Source organism: Ursus arctos, unplaced genomic scaffold, assembly GCF_023065955.2.
Source record: "Ursus arctos isolate Adak ecotype North America unplaced genomic scaffold, UrsArc2.0 scaffold_5, whole genome shotgun sequence".
NCBI lineage: Eukaryota > Metazoa > Chordata > Mammalia > Carnivora > Ursidae > Ursus > Ursus arctos.
In genome coordinates this window covers 66,584,273-66,606,616 of record NW_026623067.1, presented here as the reverse complement: position 1 = coordinate 66,606,616, position 22,344 = coordinate 66,584,273, and the positions used below count along the sequence as shown (strand labels likewise).

Here is a 22,344-nt window from a genome sequence, read left to right as displayed (position 1 = left end):
ATAATATTAAAGACAAGCAATGAAAATATATGGTTCATTTTGACCATTGAAGCCTTTACATTTCTTAGATGGCATTTGGATTTTTTTAATCTACATTTAAAACAAAAAACAAAAGCAGAGTGCTGATCTAAGGACATATACCATAAGGTAGCAGAAAAAAACAAGTAAACCTTAGACACAAAATCCATAAAACTCACCAATTTGGGGGTGGGTTAGGAGCAGGGAGGAAGAAAAACAGCCCTGCCACTATGACTCCTATTTAGTGACAGCTAATATCCCAATGCAGATGCTATAAAACCCCATTCTCATTAAAATAGAAGTTTAAGGTGTTAAATAAGAAAAATTCAACCAAGTAAATCTGAAGATCTAATTGGCTTTGTTAAATGACTCATGAATAGGCGTCACCCCTCTAGCAAGTCACAGGGAGCTCAGAGGAGTTATACAAAATGGAAGGTTTTTAGAGGGTGGGGCAAGAACGTTTGTAGCAGGAGAGGATTGTTGCAGGCAAGGCTGCTTCCCCTTAGGAGTCAGAGCAAGGGGTCTGTCTTATCATACAGGATTACTTCATCTTCCTCTGGTGGGGGGGGGGCATGGAGAGAGCCCAGTGGCAGACACATTGGCGCCCCTCAGAAAATTCCTGACTGACCAGTTAAGACTGCATTTCTGGAGGAGGTTGAAATTGCACTAGATTAACTAGGAAGCCCCAGTTTACAAAGTCAGCCTAACTGGTGCCATTTGGGGCCTGTGGTTTTGCTTTTAACCATGGAGACAGGAGCAAACAATGCAGAGAAATGCAGTTGAGGGACGAATATATGTTTTTTCTTTGTGTTAATTATCTTACGTCCTAAAAACTCAAGAACTTCTTTGTTTCCAGAAAATTTGATAAGCTACCTTAAAATTTGAAACCATATAGTTTTTCCAGTTAACAGATGTTTCTGTGTGAATAAAAAAAGTGTGGAAAACACAGGAAATATATTATAGAACATGCTATTGAAGTAAAATATTCATTAAAAATAATTTTTATTACTGTATATTATTATTATTATTACATTTATGGCCTTATTTTTCATGCTCAAATGCCAAAAAACTTTAATGTCTTAATTTTTGTCAACCTAATCCACCATCACTGATCAGAAATTAATGAAAACATCCCCAATGAAAATTCTGAATCTCATATTTATATTTATGTTTGACTTACATATTATTAGACACAATTATATAATGACAGTATTCCTCAATGGAAAAGAATTACTCATTCTCTTATTTAGGTCATGGTGTATTTTAACTCTGAGGGACCATCAAGTGTTAGCCTGACTATGACCCGAGGCATCAATTAAAAAGGTTAACACATTAAAAGTCCTGATGAATGGTCAAGGCTAAAAAATTTTGATAAATTGTTTAAAATTCAAGTGTGTTATTACTCATTAAAAGGCAGTGATGAACCTGACTGGAACAGGAGAGCTTAACTGAGAAGAATTTTGAATGTATTTTTTAGAAGAAATAGAGCCCTATTTAATGTGAATCTGGTAGTTATCATTCCCACTATGAAAACTGATGCAGGAAAGACGTTAGGAAAGATGTTGAAGCCGAGGGCCAAGAAAGAATTCTTGAGATGGTTTTGGTGCAAAAACGTGATTTTATTAAAGCATGGGGACAGGACCCATGGGCAGAAAACGCTGTACTGGGATCATGAGGAGTGGCCCATTATATACTTTCAAATTGGGAGGCTGTTAGGGATAGTGAAAATCTCAAAGGAATTTGGAAGCAAGGTTTCCAGGACCTTGAGGGGGCTAGCTATTGTTGGGAAAGGGTCATTTAGTAATGTCTCATAAAACCAGAGTCACGAGACCCTTCCAATGTATATCAGTGGGTCATATGCATGAGCGATGATTGCCATCAGGTATCTTGGAGGGTTTAGAGATAAAAGAAATTTCTAGAGGAATTTTTATATGTTAGAGTAGGCTTACAGGAAGGGGGGGCAGGGGAGCGATTTGGGCTAGGACTGCCTTTTGCCCTTAGCAAAGTGTCAACACCCAGGCAGTTGAGTCCCTAGAGGAATGTCACTCTGCCTGTTTCAAGGCCTTGTCAATGGGCTGTAGGCAGTAAGGAAATGTAATAATTTCTCTTCTGCCTCTGTTTCCCACATCAAAAATGAGCATTTGATCAGTCTGAGTAAAAGAAAAAACCACATCACTATTCTGATTGCTGGAACTGCACATTTACCATTGGCTAGAACACAGCAAAAAATATGAATCCATTTCATGTCTAAATAATTACCAAATAACTAGTATTTTGACTGCTTAATATAATATATTTTAGAAGTGAAAAAATCCTCAAGGACATCAGTTCTATATGGCACGCATGCCTTTCCACCATCATACCGTGAGCTATTATAATGTGTGGAGCATTTAAAAGTCTCTAACTTTCCAAATGAATTAGTATTCTAGTCCTTTTCCACCTTTTCACAGTTTAAATCTGAAAAAGATTAAAAGATACCTGTCATAGTTCCATGTTTATGAGAAACTATGAAAAGATTTCTGGATCTGCCACACCCTATAAAATGACCCATTGGGCAGTGATTCCCATATACTTCCTTTTGTTGAATCTCAAAGAGAAAGTATGTTTATATGTATGGCGGGCTCTCGAGGCACACATCTGTACTAAGCCCCTTCGAGCCCTTATTATAGAGGCAATGCATTTCTCATCATTATAAAGCTTCTGGCGTAATTTGAGACACAAAGCTGATTAAAAGATAATTTTTAAAAATAAAAGATGAATCCAGCGATTGTACCTGCATGAAAGGAGGATTTTTTTACAGTTTTTATATAGAAATATACCCAGAAGACCAAACACAGGAATTAATTTCCTGCTTTGCAATAAAGCTAGAAATAAAATTAATTTTGTACAGATAGATGAAATGTTAAGTAGTTAATAATAATTAAAGGAAGGCATTCTTCATAAGTGAGTGAAAAAGTGTTACTTTTACATAGCAAAATTTCACTATTATTTCTTTTCCTCTTTCTGGTACTTTACCAATATCTTTAAGTATTAGCAAAGGTGACTTTTTTTTTCCTCCTGATGTCAAATATAATTGAATAATCAGAATACCCTCAACACATTGAGACAAAAAGACCCAGGATTCCTCTGACCAAAGTAGAGTTTGTATCTGCTCAGCTCAGGGCCAGGATTCTCCATGCTCATTACTTATGGTTGCCAGATTTAGCAAACAAAAATGCAGCACATCCTGTTAAATTTGAATTTCACATAAGCAATGAATAATTCTTTTAGTGTAAGTGTATACCAAATCTGATAACTTGCAACTCTGTCTCCATTAAAGATCTCCTAGATCTTCCAGTTAGACCAGATGTTCTCCTGAGAAAACACCTAAGGAAGAGAGGATAAAGTGAGAATGCGTTTCTTCCACGCCTAGGGAAATACACACACATACGCACACACTCTCACAACCTGCTTCATGTCTGCGATTCCACTTTGCCACCTCGTCATCCGTCTCCAGAATTATCTTCTCCAACTCCCTGACACTGTTCCTTCCTCAGGACCAGTCTGGCTTAGTAGACACATGGCTGAATGCTTAAATCACTACTATTATTCATCCTTCTAGCTCTGTACTAAGTCATTTCTGACCAAAATAGGATGAAACTCTTCAAAGAGACGTGGAGTGAGGGAAAGGTTCCTAAGGTGGGGTGGGAATTATCAGACACCTATTTCCCTACTGCCACATCATTGAAATATCTTCTATGAAGGGGTGGAGTCAGACTACAGATTGTTCGGATACAACGCAAAACGCCTAGTGTGATTTAGGAAATTTTGAGATGAACGTTGGGATTCATTAGAGAAGCAGACTATTTTGTACTTTTATAGAAAAGAGGAAAGGCATTTCTACATTTCTGATGTTAGACTAAAAAAAAAAAAATTAGGTGGTCTTGCTGTCCTACAACTCTTGGTAATATCTCCTATAGATAGATAACTTTAAAAAGCAGATGATTTTCCAGTTCTATTTTGTTCTGTAGGAATATTTCTTATAGCAGTCAAAATTTGAGTACTAGAAAGCAGATAGTTTAAATCTATAGCTACAGTTTAGAATGGCATATTTTATGTTTCATAAATCTTTTTAAGCAATCATCCTATGCGATATATTTGCTAGAATATTCTTGTTTCCTAAGGAGACTTTCAGCATAAAAGAAGTTAAATATGGTGGTGTGTCCTACCTACTGAATGACTTTTAAACTGAGCATTCCAAATGCCATCGAATTTGGGAGAAAAAAGGCAACAGTCAACAGAGTTAGAAAGGTTTGCTTTGATTTTTCTCGCTGTCTTTCTCCAGGGTCAAGACTTAACAGAAGTCTTATGAATTTCTCAGGGAGGTTCTTCTGGCTCTTCATAAGAAGTTGCCAGCTCCCCAGCTTCTTGGAGTTAAGGCTATGCAAGAATAGTACAGACGGAATGGAGGTGGCTACCCTGTCCCCTGCCCCTTCCCCTTCTCATCTGGTTAGGTTGGATCTCAGCAGTTCCTTAGCTCAACATGTCACTCTCGCAGTGGACTAGGGAATCACAGGCACAATCCATGCCAGCTTACCCATAATAGAGAGGTTGATATTACTGTGGAGAGTCAGATCCCTTCATCTCAGATCTCTATGGATCAGTTGGGCCCTTCTATGAGAGACCAGAAGTGAAAAATTCTCAAAAATCCTCCCAAAGATGTGCCACTTTCTCCTCTTTCCCAAAACTCCCAACCCCCAGAGTACTAAGGAGGAATGGATTTTAGAAAGATATCACAGCCTTCTTTTCCAGTCCAGAATTAAGTATCGGCCAACCAGCTTTCACATCAGTTACAGGAAAATGAGAGATTGTGTGACCGTTTGAAAAGCAACAAATGACCCTTTATTGTCAGAGTAGAAATCAAAAGACAATATATTTGCATTTTTTTTTTTTTTGGCCAGTTATTATTAGAGTCTCCCACTGGTGCATTTTGAGGAAAAAAAAATGTGGAACAGAAAAAAACAACAGAGAGCAGATAACACTGCAAGAACTCTAAGCGAATGTCAACTTTCTGGTTCAGTAAAAATTTCTTGGGATATAATCAGAGATTTACATACACTAGGAACATGAAGCAAAGCCAGATCAGTTCAGTGAAATGCAGCACTCCCTGAAGCCAGAGACCTACTTTTTAACATAATTACAAAAGAGAGCAAACTTCAGAGCCACAAGAAATCTCCTGAGGGCAGCAATGGGAGTGGAATTCATTTTCTCAGAGAATCCATATATTCATTTTAATGGTTTAAAATGATTCATGCACTAGTGGAAGAAAGACATGGAACTTGTCCCCATGTTTTTCTTTTTACTCCCCCCATCAAACAAAATGTTCTATAATTGAACCTTTGAAGTTAAGTCTTTGGATAAGCAGTTTGAAAGTCTCATATAATTTCATTGAGGGAGCTTAGGAAGCAAAGAAATCTCTGAAGGAACCAGGGTCCAGATTTTTTAAAGGGCTTGTGGAACAAAATAACATTTTGAAAGGGACACAGATAAAAATTGGTGTCCAATATGAAATATGGTGCAGAATGATTTATATATGTCACCATGTTCTATAGCTTTCAGAAAACCTGCCAGTTTCCCAGGGGATTTCAAATTAATCCTTAGTAGATGGCCAAAGTAATATTCCCCAAGGAATGTATAAGCTTTTGCAGAAATGATATTTAAAGAAATACAGAAGAATAAAAATGTTGAGTTGTTTTGTTACTGAACTATGAAAAAGAACAAGTAACATTAGTTGTTTGATATATTTATTAGGTTTGTGTTCATGAGAATAAATATCACCCAGAAAATAAAAATAAAAATAGCAAGTAAAATAGAGAGAGTAGAGCCTAAGAATAAAAGATTTAGAAAGTGTTCTCAAGGGACACAATACATAAATTTCAGTAGGTTGTCGTGTTAGGATTTATTCAAAGAATCAGAAAAGAATAAGTTCACAATTAATTTTGAAGCCTGAATATCACTGACAGGCCTGACTCATAATGTTGAGGAAGTTTTGGGCACAATTCTTTCAGACAGTTGAGGTCCCTTCTCAGACGAGTCAATGATAACAAATATCAAAAAATCCTCTGTGAAACCTAGAATCCCTCAACATTGATTACTCATCGCAAAGTTTGGGAGTTCCCAGATCCACTCTCACCTCTGACATCAGTTGCAAGTTCCAAGGTCCCCAAGACCACTTCAGGTTTGATAATTTACTAGAAGGACTCACAGAACTCATTTAAAACTATTATACCTACAGTTAGAGTTTATAATAGCAAGAGGATTCAGATAAAACTCAGCCAAGAGAATAGGCATATGGGGAGAATCCAGGAGAGTTTTAGGCATGAGCTTTCAGTCGTTCTCTCTTAGAGTCATAAACAGCGCTAACCTCTCTCAGCAATGATGTGTGACGTACAATATGCACCAAGTATTGCCAACCAGGAAGGTTTACCTCAGCCTTGATGTTCAAAGTTTTTCTTGAAGCTCAGTCATGCAGACATGGTTTACTGCCTGCAAGGCTGACTTGAGTCTCCAGCCCCTTCAAGCTGGTCCAACGCCCCCACCAAAAATCACATTGTTAGCACAGACTGTCTGGTGGGGCCCAAGGCTCCCATGTAAACAAAGACGGTCTTATCGTGCAGGATTTTCCCAGGGTTTAGAGATTATCTCCCAGAAACTGAAAGCAAAGGTCAGACCTCCTTTTTGGGTAAGGTTAAGATTTCACTGCACACTCATATTACGCAAACTTGTATGAACTGTACTATCCTCACTGGAAATGACATCTGTCTGCATCGCTATGACGATACTAGATTGGACACACCTTGAACTGTACAGATACGTTCACCTGCTGGTAAATTGTTTCAGTTGGCTATGGACTTACCTCACCTGCACCTTTGGAGGGCACTAGTTCTATTCAAGGATGCTTTGGGTTGGAAGATACTGAGGCAGCTCCCTGTTCCTCTCTGAGGATGAGGATTTTTGCTGTATCATTGTTGGAATGTCCTATAGTGAGGGTTTATCCCCCAACTCATTCTGCTGCAGACTGACAATCAATGGAGACTTCTTAACACAGTCTCCTATCTCCAACAAAATCCTTTCTTTATGTGTGCGTGCACTTCTTAGAACGTGAGTCCCAATATGCACTATTTTCCAAGGAACATTTCCTAGAATATTGGAATTTACCTAGAAACGGATTTCTTGTTTCCTTATTACATCTGAAAAAATGTACTTATATTTAGACTAATTTTGTTACAGAGTTTCATTGGTTTAGTGGAATTGATTGGAGAGAAAACCATCAAGAATGATACACCAGCCATTCAATCATGAAATGGTTTCAGGATGCTGATAAATTTTCCTAGAAAATTGAATTCACTGGATAATAGCTAGAGTCTATGTAAGCTAAAATAATCAAACTTTGGTTTTAGACTTTTTATATCCAATCACTAACAGAAGTTTCATATATGTAAATCCAATAAGATTTCTTTTTAATGTGATGTACATTCATACCACTAACAATTTTCTATACATTTTAACACAATAACTTTTGTTTTACTTTTTAATGAGAAGTTTTGATTTTTGGAATGCTTTAATGTAGGTCAGAGTTGAACATGAATTGCAAATTAGCCTAAAACTCATAGAATGAGAAACAACTGAAATTTCTCTTATAAACACTATTCAGATGAATAAATACTGTGTATGTGCATTAGACTTTAAGCCGTTAAAGCATTGATTCAAGTTGTAATTCTGAAATTTTTGACAGAAAGTCAAGTAATGTTAATAATAAGCATATAAAAATGATTTTTATGATGCTGAACCATAAACTAATAAATGTAAGTCCTTTATGTCACCCACAAAAGTCAGATTTTATACTCACATAATATATAAATGGTTACTTTATGAAATAGATACTTAAATCCTATGTCCACTAAATTTCCACTATTTTTATATAGATCATAATCTTAACTACGAATTGCTGTCTTTAAAATGTCATGATTCAATAAAATGAAATGAAGTTGGAATAAATATAAATGTCTACATCTACTATAAATCAATTTTACAAGTAAAACATTAGGAAAATCCTGGCTTAAGAGAAATTCTGTGAAAAAGTTCAAAGTTTATTTTGTCCATTAGTCATCAGTCATGACTGAAAATGTAATATAGTAGTTTTAAATTTTAGACTGCATTGATAGAAGTATTGTATCTGTAACAAAGGTACACTCTGTATTTTGAGCTACTCAGGTCATTAGTGCTACTATGTCCAAATAAATACTATGCTTTAATCGAGTCATAGTTAAACCAGAGGGTATCCAATGGAATGCAATCAAAATGATAAGTTGGAAAATCATCTTACATGAGGAATTTTTTAAGCAACCACAAATGTTTAGCCTAAAGCACTAATTTTGAGTTTTTGAGAGATTTATGTTAATTATTGTTAAATAGATCTAAAAGTGTTTTCTTTTGATAGATATAATCTATGCTTGTTGAGAATAAAGCACTAGGATCAATAGATGGAAGTTAGAAAAAGGCATGTGTCAGCCTAATGAAGGACAGACTTTCAAAGTGTCTAAACACATACCTACCCTATTATATTGAGGATTGCATTGCCATTGCTGGAAGTTCCAAGGTGGTGCTGGCAGATCTATGCCTTCCTTTCCAAGTCTCAGATTCTTCCACTGTCTGGGTAGAATTACATAAAACGGTGTTTCTCAGGGATCAAAATTGGAAAAAAACTGTTCTTTTCTAACTTCTTCATAAGTACTCTGGGAGAAAGAATAAATAATTGAAATTATATATGCTGAATTTTTTTTTTCTCTTTTCCACTCCTCCCCTCCACCCCCCACCCCCACACAAATGCTGCTCTGGAGTAATGGAAATAATGAAATCTAGAAAGGGGAGACCAAAAGGCCATAGGGATGAGCTGATGGTTACCTGAGACCTTGCTTTAGTGCTGATTCATCAGCCTTGAAGAGCTCAGGAAGGCTATCTAAAAATCCTTAACATTGCTGGCTATTTGGATGACATGAACATAAACTGCAAAAGTTTAGAACGATGGGAGTCTCTTTAAACCTTTTTTAAAAAAGATTTATGTATTTATTTTAAAGAGAGACAGAGAGGGAGGGAGGGAGAGAGAGAAAGCTCAAGCAGGGGAAGGGGCAGAGGGAGATGAAGAGGGAGAGAGGATCTCAAGCAGAATCCCTGCTGGGCGTGGAGCCCAGTTGGGAGGGGCTCCATCCCAGGACTCTGAGATTGTGACCTGAACCGAAACCAAGAGTCTGACTCTTAACCGACTGAGCCCACCCAGGTGCCCCACTCTTTAAATCTTTTAATGTATTATTTAGGACAAATAAAAAGAACTATATCTTCCCAGACCAGGTGACATTCTAAACAAATAGTATGTGCAAGAAATCCCCCCAAGAATTCCTCAACATTTGTGAAAGGCAAACGGCCGCTAAGAGAAGCTGAGTATGCCCCAGCTGTCTGACGGTGTCATGGATAACCCTGCCTTCTCCCACTGATGATTTCTTCTCTGGCCTGAATAGACCATCGTCCCTAATGAAGAATGACAAGTCTCATCTTACAAAAAAATATTAAAACATTGCCGGAAGCAACATTTAATTGTTTTATCTGACAGTCTCTCTGTGTTGAGATTTGAATCCTCATTAGAATCTGATTTGAATTTTAACCAGTATCATAGGAGAGTTGCATTGAAAAGCAGAATCCAAGATCTCAGCCACATGGAGGCAGTGGCAGTTCTCTCTGTTACCCTCTACGTTGTAATTGTGGAAGCCTCTCCAAAGTACCTTTGGTGCATTTTTCTTGAGGGTCCGTCTGCTGGAAAAAGCCTGGGAGATCCCTAAGCATTATATCTGAGTACATCAGCAAACTTGGCTTCAGCTAATTAGCTAAGCTTCCTCCTGAAACTGAAGCAGACGCATACTCTTACCTAAAAACTTCCCAAACTGTCTTTCTCATATACAATTTTTCCCTTCTATATGGAGATGGAGATATAATGTTTTCCATCAGTCTTTTCAGACTCAGATATCAATTGAGGCACTTCTGTCTCTGTCGTGTGTATATAAAAGTCCGTTTCTAGGATTTTTACACATTTTTAAAAGTTAACTGAAAATACTGAGTTTGCATTCCTTGGCTGGGTGAAACATTGAACTATCATTCTTAAACAAGATCTTCCTAGTGCTGGAGACAAGAAAACAGTACATGGGCCACATGTTTGCACAGCAAGTACAAGATGTCATACTCAAATTTGCAAGTATGTGCTTTGTGTTCTCTGCTGTGTCATTACTGAGAGACATCCAGAAGTAAAGTATATCTTCACTACCTTTAGGCCATGGTTTGGCTGATTCCAATGTAGATTGTGGCAGTTTTTCTGTGAAAAATTTTGTTTTTTAAATTATACTGTTTTATGAAACTTCATTTAATCTTTTTAATGAGCATTCAAATGTCTATGACTTTCACACTTGAATCAGAAGTGTCACAGTTGAATCCAGTTTCAGAGCTGATGTAGTTTCTCTAAATGTATTCTCTGTTATAAGAGATAAGTATAATATTTCAGCTATTTATTTCTGGGTTGATAGTTTCTTATTGAAACTTGTACTGAAGACCAGTGACTTAAAAGAAAATTATTTCTTATTGTATATCCTTCCCAAGAAGTGGTATGACACTCTATTTTGGACTGTTATAGATCTTGTGATGAAAGTTAATGAATTTAAGTTCTATTATTCCAAAGAAACACATTAAGTTCCCTAGCAAGGCTATGAAATTGGATTTGAGATTCTATATTAAATTGTAACACCACAGTCTCAGTGAAGCATTTGAATCCAACATCATATGTCAGAGAGAATGTCAGGAAACCATAGAAAGTACTCTCTTATTGTCCACTTTTGCGATGACAACCTAAGGATTTTTGGTGAGTGTCTGTGTGGTATGTCTTATGCACGTGAGCTTCTGCTAACAGAGACACTGTTATTTAGTAACAGATTTAAATCCAGAATTAGTTCTTGCTTGGTCAATGCAAAGCCAGAGCATTGCTGAGGATAAAATTCCTATTAAATGAAAATGGATTCAGATATGCCAGGATGATGAATTCTAGACTTGGCACAGTTAGGTATTCTCTTCTTCAGCAAATATTTATTCAAAAATCACCTTTGAGATATATTTTGTGTCAGATTGAAAAATTGTTCCCCACCAGAATGGGATGGTACTTCGCATTTGCCCTCAGTGACACATAATCTTTCTATGGAACCAACAGAAAGATTACCCCGTCTTGTCTGTTGCTTCTATTAATCAGTGCCATGGTTTCTAATGCCTTTGAGAGGGTATCTTTATTTTTCCCTATCCAGGAGATCTTTTGTGATCATGTGAGACTGAACCAATTTATTCTAGAAGGCATTTTTAAAACATTCCCTTTAATTTTAGAATGTTCAAAAATATGGGTTAAATATTTTGTCATGTAGTGATGGAATTTCTTTTTTTTCCCCTTTGGGGAATTTTTGTTTCAGGTCTCCCTTTAGCCATGTAGTCATGTTTTTATCTCAAGCAAGAAAGAAATTATCTTCCAACTGTAAGATGCCTCATAAAGTTAAAAAGGGAAAGTCTGAAGAGATTTTTCATTATCCTATTTGAGCTAAAACAAAAATATGAATATAAAATAGTTAGAAATTACTTCAATAATAAGTGTGCAGACTCTATAGATGAAAAATGATGAAATCTTCAAGTAAGACTAAATATTATGAATTCATTAATTTCTCCCAAAGTAATGGGTAATTTAATGTCATTCCTATCAGGATCTCAGTGTTCTGATTTTGTTTTTTCTGAAGCAAGCACTTTGCAAAGTTATTATAAAGGTCTCTTCAGAGGAAAAAATGGACATAAACACTCTAAAAAAAAATCCTTGAAACAAAAGAATGATGGAGAAGAATCCAGTGCCAACATGTCACGACGTTATAAGTCACAGAGTATTGCAGGGACCCAGGAATGAATAGACATAGAAACCAAAAAAAAGGAAGAAAGAAAGAAAGAAAGAAAGAAAGAAAGAAAGAAAGAAAGAAAGAAAGAAAAAAGTAGTTCAAAATAGCATTGATTGCGTTATCTCTCTTGCAGGTGGGTTGATTTTGTTGTCTATGTGAGAAGTGAGCAAAAGACACTGTGATAGAGAGTGTTATGCTCCCCAGATATCCGTGTACTCCTCTCCATTTCCCAGCCTCCTTTGCAGCTGGGCTGGGGTCATATAATTAGTTAAGGTCAATGATATGTATCCAGAAATGATGGAAGCTGCCACTATACCATGTTCTTTAAAACATGCTGCCCAGTCTAACAATTCTCTCTCAGCTTGCCCTTTGTCAGTGTGGAGGCCACATGTTTCAGATGATAGCTGCAACTTGCACGCAGCCTGGATCTCTGAGTCACTCCTTAGAAGGGGGCACCTTCAGCAAGCTAACCAACACCAGCCTGGGACAAATCAAGAGTTAAATATCTATTGCATTAAAGGAAACCAATAGGCAGATGAAGATGATAGACCCATATGTATTCCTGCCTTGGACACCCAATTTCGTCTTATTTAGCTCTTTAAATTAAACATTACTTGACAATTTATTTATTTAAAGATTTTATTTATTTGAGAAAGAGAGCATGAGTTGGGGGTGGGGGGCAGAGGGAGAGGGAGAAGCAGAGTCCCCACTGAGCAGGGAGCCGGAAGTGGGGCTTGATGCCAGGACCCCGGAATCATGACCTGAGCTGAAGACAGATGCTTAACTGACTGAGCCACCCAGGCGCTCCAACAATTTAATTTTAAGATGATCATTAAAAAAGCTGCAATAATTTGTTTTGAAAAACATGATTAATTATCAAAACCTCACGTTTGGGAAAAAGGTTCCAAACAAGAAAATGATAAAAATAATTCCCAGGAAAAAGAAGGCTGTCTGATTGATATTCTTTGCTCTTTTCTACTAGGTTTTCCAGGGCAATTTTGACAATGATACCCACAGGAAAAACGTCATCGACCCTCCCATCTATGCACGGCACATAAGAATCCTACCCTGGTCCTGGTATGGGAGAATCACGCTGCGGTCGGAGCTGCTGGGCTGCACAGAGGAAGAGTGAGGAGACTCCACACCCCACAACCCTCCTCTCCATCTCCCTAAAAGTATCTCCATGGAATGAACTGTGCAAAATCTGTAGGAAACCGAATGGTATTTTTCATGAAAAAGTGCTCAAATTATGGTAGGCCATTGTCTTTTTAAGGAGGTCTAAGCCTGCCTTTTCAATGGTTTAATTTGATTTTTATTGTTTAAATTTCTTGAGCAACATCACATTAACTTGTGAATTACTTTTGTCATTGTTTTCTGAATTATTCACAATGGTTGAAATATATTAAGGAAAGAAAGTAGCACTCTTTTGATAGCAAGGGTAAAAAAAATCTCATAGTTATCAAATAAAAGCAAGAGTTGATAGCTTTTATAATCAATACTCAACTAATTCTTATAAAAGGAATACTGCAATGTTAGCAATAAGGTTTTTTTTCTTCTGTAATGATTCTACATTATCCTAATTGTTTTCCCTGTGCCTACCAAACACTGTCAGTGTTTATAACAGAATTTTGAAGAATCTATTACATGTAGTACTAATTAATATAATTCTCATTTTACTTTCAATATTTCTAATCGTATATATTACATGATCTTTTTCCTTTTTATTCTGTTCTATATTCTTTATATTGTATATTGACTAAGTCCATATTTTTTCTAATTGAGTTTTTTTCTATTATTTGCCTAAAAGTTTCATGTTTGTGTGTATGTATGCATATATATATATATATATACATATGTATACATATATGTGGAACATGATTGCATATCAGTAGATTGATCATATTTAATATCAGTCAATTGAATCTGCAATTGTGTTTTTAAAGGAAGCTATAAGTATGTAATTTCCAAATACTTCCTTTATAAAAAGCCCAATACTACCATTTTGCAAGATAAACAACAACAAAATTGTCTTATGCCCCTTTAACCCGGAATTTAAAACTTCATTTTGAATTTACATACCTTATCTTCACTTTAAAATAATAGGATAATGAATTCTTTGTCCATTTAGAATTTTTTTAGCAAACAAATATTAACACAGTGCTGCAGGTCCTGGCCAAGCATACTCATTATTTCTTTGTTCATCTCTGCATTTCCTGTGAAACTAGAATTTTACTGAGACTTGAATGAAACTGGTGGCAGTTTCCAGGAAAGCACATTGTGTAGTTATTTGTGAGAAGTATTTACTAATGACAATGTACGAGATCATTTTAAGATGAAAATTGATTTCTATTTATTTTGTGTCAGAAGTCCTGAAAAAATAAGCAATGTTCATAACAATTTGTTATTGATAATGGAGGTTTCATTGACATGTCTCTCAAATTAAAGCTCACACTGCCTCCACAATAGTCCTCAGCATCTAATTTATAAGCTTTACAAGTGTTTATTTTATAAGGCTTAGACACAGAATTATTGGAGTTTTAAATTAAGGGTCCTGGAAAAGAAAGTATGGTATGTGTACGAAATGTTAAGGTCCTGTACAACAGTGAGAAGTTTGTTTGTTTGTTTGTTTGTTTTCCCCTCTATTATTTGTGCTGCATAACAAAAGCCACTAGACTGTTATTGTCTTGTCTGTCCATGTGTTAACAGCATTTCTTAATGATGTATATATGGAGGGGTCTTCAATCATAGTGAAGAATTTAAAGGGAAAGTCAATCATAATGGCATTTTTAATAAGAGCAAAATTAGGACTGGCTGGCCACATGTTTGTCCTATGCCCACAGGCTTTCTACTTCAAGTTCTTATGAAATTGTTGATTTGAAGCATCTGAAATGGTGATCATTTTTCGGCATCTTTCACAAACAAAATTGTTAGGTCCTCAATATTGGCTTTTTCAGACAACTTTAAAATTAGAAATTAAATCTTTTTAATTTCCTAAATGTTAAAGTCATATTATAAATAATTACTTAGGTCCAAAAATACACACACACTTACTGTCTGGCCAATCCCTTTTATTTCTTTAAACATCGACTGTCCCACCAAATTTCTAGCCGTTTTCCTTTACACACTATGCACGATTCTTCTTTCTAAGCAGCAGATGTTTTAGAAATTATGAATTATGCTTTGTAATGATTTACTTTCTCAAAATTATTCCTGGCTTCTTGTGATGTTTTGAATTTTATTTTATTGATAGCTTTTTAAACAAACATTTTCAAAGGGAGTTTGTTAAAATTATACTTCTTACCTTTTAGAAATACATTGAAATGGCTTTCTCTTGCTTGTGCATTTTCTCTCTGCTCTCTGTGCTCTTCACTAACATGGCATGACCAACGAGATATCTGTTTGTCCCACGATGCCTCAAATTCATGACAACAAAGGGATTCCCATGTGTGGTGATGTTAACAATTCCTATGAAGTAGTCCGTAGCTTTTGTGTCATTTGTATCAATGACACCAAAGGAAAACGAATTTATTCTACTTAAATTCACACTAAAACAAGCAAAATCTTAGAAGCAGAACACACCGAAAAATCACCTAGTCTTCACTATATGGAGTAGCTATAATATGCTAACTTTATAATCTATGAAATTACGTTTTAAACATCTCCATTTTATCTATGTCCTGTTGAAAGCACTTATCATAGTCACTAATTCTAATTTCAGGGTTGACTTTCTCTTTCTGAATGGCTTCAAAGGATTGGTGCGAACTTTGAAGACTTAGGGTACTAATGATTGTATCTTTGCTAGTCAACAAATTATGAAACACAATTCTCACTGCTGGCGTCCGATGTGTCAGTAAGTACAGAAGTGACTAAGACACAAATAACCTTTGCAAACTTTCAAGCTGTGTAATATTCCAATGTTGGTTTTTTTTCTTTGTATATATACTTAAATCACATAGGCTGTTGTAAAATTAGTATGACCTTGTCTAGTCTTCAAACTTAAAATAAAACTTTTGAAAATCTGGGATACCTTTGAAGCAGTTGTAATTAAACACATTTGTAAGAATACACAAACTGTCTGAATGCCCACTACTCTTTAACTACATGCTTGATGGACTTTTTCTTTGTACAAGACAATTAAGCAAATGCGTAAAAAAACAAATTACAATAGTCTCCAAATACCCATTGATATCAGCTAACCTTGATTTTCCAAAATCATTAAAATGTGTGCATTTCTCCCACTCCTTTTAGCTGTGCAAAATTTTTTGGAATACTGGTAACCCAAAGACATTTTTTGCCTCATACTTATTTAAAGTTTTTTGTTCCAGGATTGAGCTGCCCATTGTTAATCACGTGCCATTGCTATCACTTCTAGTATTTTTTAAGTACATGATTCTAGTCAATAGTAAGCGATAACACAAATATTAAAAATGTATTTACCCATGTAACATCGGCTATTGCTTACAGACAGAACACTTGGCTTCTTCATAAGCCCTGTTTCTGCCTCTCTGGAAGTCACGGGTGAAATATTAAGTCTGTGTTCTTCTCACTTCTTAGATATTATCTTAAGATTCAAAGATCTAGGGGAAAAAGGTAAGCTATTAGATGTTCATTCCTTAGTTGAGTTTCAATGAATCTCTGAGAGTTCTTGGTATCAACTTGTTCTGTGTGTTTATGTAGTCATGCATGTTCCTCTTTAACTGCGTTTGAATGTAAATGCTTCAGTGGGGCTCCATTGCCCTCCCCACCTTTTCACTTTCACAAACATACACAAATATGCTTTTATAATATATATATTATATCCTATTATATTTAATAATTATTTAAGAAGGCCACTAAAGAATCAGGACAACATCTACACAGGGTAAAAATACATTGTGATGAATAATTACTCAACAGAAAAATTTTCGATTATGAAGCTTTTGAAATTACTGATTCAAGACGTGGAAACAATAGGAACATTTAGAATTCCAAGGAGGAGGGGTGCCTGGGTGACTCAGTCGGTTAAGCATCTGCCTTTAGCTCAGGTCATGATCCCAGGGTCCTGGGGTCGAATCCCGCGTCGGGCTCCCTGCTCAGCCGGGAGTCTGCTTTTTCCTCTGCCCCTCCTTCCCGCTCGTTGCCTTTAAAAAATAATAATAATAAAATTAAATTAAATTTTAAAAAAATAGAATTCCAAGGAGGAAAGTCTGACCATGTTGAAATCAGTTTTAAAAAATCTATTAAGAATAACATCATGAATGGAAAATATTCTCCCTGTAGAACCTAAGAGTTTAAAACATCTAGCACTTCAACTGTGAGTACATGATTTTAAGGAAAGATTTTGGTAAAGAAACATTAATTTTTACTGTCAGTGATGCAGTATTCTCTCTCTCTCCTCCCTAAGGCTAGTTTAAAACAATATTAACAATCGAGTTAGTCTATTATTTATTTATGCAAAATATTGCCTCTAGCCTTCGAGATGCAAAACAACCCTTTTACCTGAGCAGGTAAAATGGAGGATTGAACCACTTTGCTAGCTGAGAAATACCTGAACTACTCTGAAACAGAATGCAGTGTTAAATCTGTCTTTACAAAGAAAGACCTAGTGTGTGTAGCCATTTTTCTATTGATTTTGAAGGGGGGAAATAGGATTCCTTGATTCTGTTGCAGCAAGTATCTATAATTCATATTGGATGTTTCAAAATTGCTACCAAATAAAGTGTTTTCCACAGTAAGCAAGTGGCACTTACTCAGAGAGTGATTCTATTAGATGAATTTGGTAACAGAAACAGGAAAACATTTTTGGAAAAGGCTCCTCATTTAGTTGTTTTTGCATATCTTGGCAGGAGCTGGTTGAGTCATTTGAAAACACTAATGCTGTGGAAATACGGTATGGTAGCGTCACCAAACGGTCACCATATTACAAGATGAGGCATTGCATATGGTGACTGCCTCTGACTTAATTTTATTTTAATGTCCTCAAAGGCATGAACCACACTCTCCTATATTTATGCAAAGTCCCCCTCGTGCCATTCCCATCCCCATCCATAAATATGTTAATAATGATGACGAATTGACATAAGCTCAACTTGCTGCTACCTGGAAAGAAGTGGTGGGAGTGAGACTGATGCTGTGTTCCAATAGTACGTCCCCGTGGCCGATATGGAAACAGTTTTGTAATGACTTATATAAGCAGCAGGGCCCGGACATGGCACAGAATTAAGGGGAAAGCAACTGAGAGTGGACTGCATGCCTATGACAGAGAAGGAATGTTTCCAATAATAAATGACTTAAATGGCAGATTGAACCTGGATTTGCTCATATTTTATAATTGTTCCACTTCTTAGTGATTAATAGAGCTAATTATATAAAAAATAATATAGTAAGTACATATTTTAAAATCTATATTTTAAAAATAACGATAAAATATAATTAAGAGAATTCTATTTTATTTTTAAAATAGTAATAGTAAAATAATAATAATGATAAAAAGGACTTGCCTGCTAGTAGAACTGTGGCTGGCCAGTGGCTCTGGCAGACAGGATTAGTGCGGTGGCATTTTCCACCTGGGCTCAGGAAAGAGGAGTTGAACAGAGAGGTGAAAGAGAGCCTATTACAGAGACTACACTACATAATTAACGTCAAGCTGTTTAACTTCCTCAGTTCTCGAATTTCTTAGGAAATTTTCTATGGAGAAATGCTATTTTTTTGCTGGTCTTATAAAAGGAGACCCCCAGAGCTCCCTCGTCCCTTCCACCATGTGAGGGCACAGTGGAAAGGCACTAGCTATGAGCCAGGAAGGAGGCCCTCACTTGACTGTGCTCGTGCCTTGACCTTGGACTTCACAGCCTCCGGAAGTAGGGGCATGAGCAATACTTCTTGTTTATACGTTACCCAGTCTGTGGTATTGTGTGACAGCAGCCTGAATCAACTGAGACACATCCCTAAAAGAAACCTGTTTTTAGTGGTATAAATACCTGGATAAGCCTCTTGGGTTGTGTACTGAGACTCCAAGAGCCATGTTTAAACAATACTAAAGTGTTTTTCATACTTCTAGTGGTGAGAAATTGGTGGATTAAGACCAGTAATTTTGGTTTTAATTAAATAAACTAGGAGAGGCGTGTAGAAAGGCAAAGGGAAGGGAGGAATGAGTCCACTGTAAAAATTCTAAAATCCTAAAACATTTTTATTTCAATTATATTCCTGTGCATGTATGTGTTCTTGACCACAGCGTAAATTATTCTTTTTACTCTGAGACACAGTCATAAACATTTGAAAGCCACGGCAACATGGTTATGAACTGCTTTCTAAACGGACAGTGTCTGCCAGTGGCCTGGTATGCTGGGTGGTCAGTGTGAGTTTAGAGCCAGAACTGGATGCATCCCGGCAACAAAAGGCTTTTACAGGCTGGATGGGGACAGAGAGGACTGTGGTGCTAGAGGCTGATAGGCTTTTTAAGAAAACAAAGATACTACGCAGAGAACGGTGTGCATTTTTTCTATGTGGTGGATGAAGCCCTTTGCCCTTCTCCCCGTAAAACATTCTAATACAATAAGTTTTTCCATATTTTATTTTATTATTTATTCTGCTAGGGAATGATTCTGCTGGGGAAGGTACGGCCAACTACTGAGTCTGGCCTGAAGTTGAGTTTGCAGCATGAGCAGAGGCTGCCTATGGGGTACCTGCCACTTGGGGTTAAATATAACGCAGGTCCTTCTGTTGTTTTGCTTGTTTATTTGTTGAATCGACTGTGATGCTTGTTTCTTTTAATGGATTTTTCTACAGTCACTTGTAGTTTAAAAATCCATAATCTGGTTCCCCCATACCCTCATTCTAACCTTCTCCAGGTGTTTTCAGAAACCCATACTACTAATTCCTTGCTTGAGAGTGTTCCTACCTACAGCTAGTATCACAGCCCTTATGCCTCTGAATTGTAGCATTAGGCTGTAATTCAGGTCCTGTAAAACATTAAATCGTTTTCGCTTTCACTGAAGATATAAATAAAGCTAAATTCTTTTGTAAATAACACCGTAGAAACCACTATTAAGTAGTTAAACTATTAAGTTCAACTATTCGGTTAAACTTTTAAGATTAACCAACCTCTTTTTAAAATCATCCTTTGAGCAAAATTTAAGTACAATGCAAGGCTCTGGAAATACAGAGATGAAAAGACGGACTCTCAGGAACTCACCGTGTGGAGGGCAGTAGGAGGTTAACAAGAAAGTCAATAATTACATTTGGGCTGTATAACAAAACTATGTTCAAAGTGCAAAGAGAACATAAAACACAACTGATACCAGTAAAAATTCAGTCGGGGAAGGCAGTGTGAGGAAGTCAACATCTGAAATGACACTAAAACTGTCCAATTTAATATTCATGACAACTGAAACATCCAATTTACAGGCGTGACAACTAGGAATAACGAAATAACATGTCCTCTTTGTAAGAGGAGAAAGAGGAGTGGGGAGCCTGGATGGCTCAAGCATCTGACTCTCGATTTCAGCTCAGGTCATGATCACAGGGTCATGAGATTGAGCCCCGCGTCAGGCTTCCTGCTGCGAGTGGAGCCTGCTTGGGATTCTCTCTCTCCCTCTGCCATCCCTGCCTTCTTCTCTTTAAAAAAAAAAAAGAGTAGTAGAGGTTAGGGGATTTGTCCAGGTTGTAGAGCTCTTGTGTGTACATACCTAGATCTTAGATGTCTCCCACCCTGTTCAATACTCTTTTTCTTCTTTCCAGTCAAAAGGTGTTTTGTTATATACTAGTACCGTAACAACCGGAATGATTTGCCTCCAACCCAGAATGCATTGTTTCTTCTGCAGTTTCTCCTATTGTTCTAAATAATTTAATACATCAATATTACCTAATAACATGTATTTGAAATAATTGATCGGTGGGTGAGGTGTTGACCATCACATGAATATATGAAGAAAGATCCACAAATTACTGAACAACAAATGACTACTATGAGGTATAGGGTAGCATTAATTTTTTCGAAGGTGAGTAATAAGCCCAAAATGTCAAATCATCTGCTATCCATAGACAAAGTAAATGGCCATCCCCACATGGAGAGCATGTGATCTTTAATGCAATAAAGAATACTCATATTCAAGAAAAATTTGAAAATTGTCCTCTATAGATAGAGAAATCACAGGCATTTCCAATTTTTAAAGAAGAATTTCACAATATGCAATGGAAACACAGAACTATCCCTTTGTGAGTTCTAGTTCTGAATATTTAAAATTTAATATACACTTGATTCGAAGAGAAGCTGAGTGGTGACTGATATCTTAGAAAATAAAGCATGGGTGCTAACACAATTTAAGGACCCAACTTCTTAGCGATACATGGATGGTATTATCTTTTTTTTTTTTTTTTCTCATTCCCCAGTGACTTTCCAATTAGTAGAATTAGGAGCTTAATCAGTGACAAATAACCTTGAGGAACCTCATGTAATCAGTAAATTAAATTCTATAACTGGATTTAAATAGCCAATTCTCTGTCCATCATTCATCAGTGAAGCAGAATAAGCTGAGAGAATCCTAGACAACTGGAATTAAGGGACCACCCAGTCTGGGATGCATTTGTTTAAATGTTTAATTCTCTAGGTTGTATTCATTCAATGTCTTCAATATGTTCATGAAAGGACAGTATAACCTAAGTAAGTCTTTAACAATTCTAATGGTCAATGAGTCTTATGTCTAATACTTGAATTACATCCTTGCTAAAGTTGAATCTATTTCTTTCATTAAAATCAGAAAACTGGTGGTTAAGGTATTTTAACAATCAGTCTGTTCTTGTTCTTTTCAAGAAAAAGAAAATATCCTTGTTCTTTCATCTCTCTTCAAATGCTTAAAACCTACTCAACGTTTTAAATGATCTTCTGAAACGGTAAGGCAACAAGCTGGGTTGGGTGCCTGGGAAGTAGTAAAAGATCATTTCCCATCCTTAATCCTTACCTGGTTTACCATTTAGTAAGCTTATGTTACAGCAGCACCTGTAGACCTGAGGCTGTTCATTCTGTAGTCTAATGTGAGTACCAGACTCTCTCTAATGGATTTCTGCACCTCAAGTGGTTTCTTGGTTTTGGGTTGGGCCCATATCCGTTTCCTCCTTAACCACATTATCATATATGTATTCCTATTTTTTATTTAAACCATTTTCACAGTAAATAATGATTTGAAACCCGTGCTGAAGGCACTCTTTCCTCTAATTTATTTAGTGCCTACTAAAAGGACCTGTGGAAATATCAATCATAAAATGTATGTGCAGGGCGTCTGTGCATTGTTAAGCAGATTGTGCCATGCACAAGGATGAAAGGCCCAGGGGTCTGAGTTCAGGTTGAAATCCA

The 22,344-nt window shown here is 36.5% G+C and overlaps 1 protein-coding gene across 2 annotated transcripts in view; it reads left to right on the top strand.

The window, feature by feature from the left end:
* Nucleotides 1-16,039, top strand: part of EDIL3 (EGF like repeats and discoidin domains 3) — a 398,882-nt gene extending 382,843 nt beyond the window's left edge. For both annotated transcript variants that reach the window (XM_044384053.3, XM_026498663.4), the window contains one exon: nucleotides 13,000-16,039. In XM_044384053.3, the coding sequence (XP_044239988.2) occupies nucleotides 13,000-13,149 (150 nt within the window). In that variant the 3' untranslated portion in view covers nucleotides 13,150-16,039. The remainder of the gene's footprint in view (nucleotides 1-12,999) is intronic.
* Nucleotides 16,040-22,344: the final 6,305 nt, after the last annotated feature.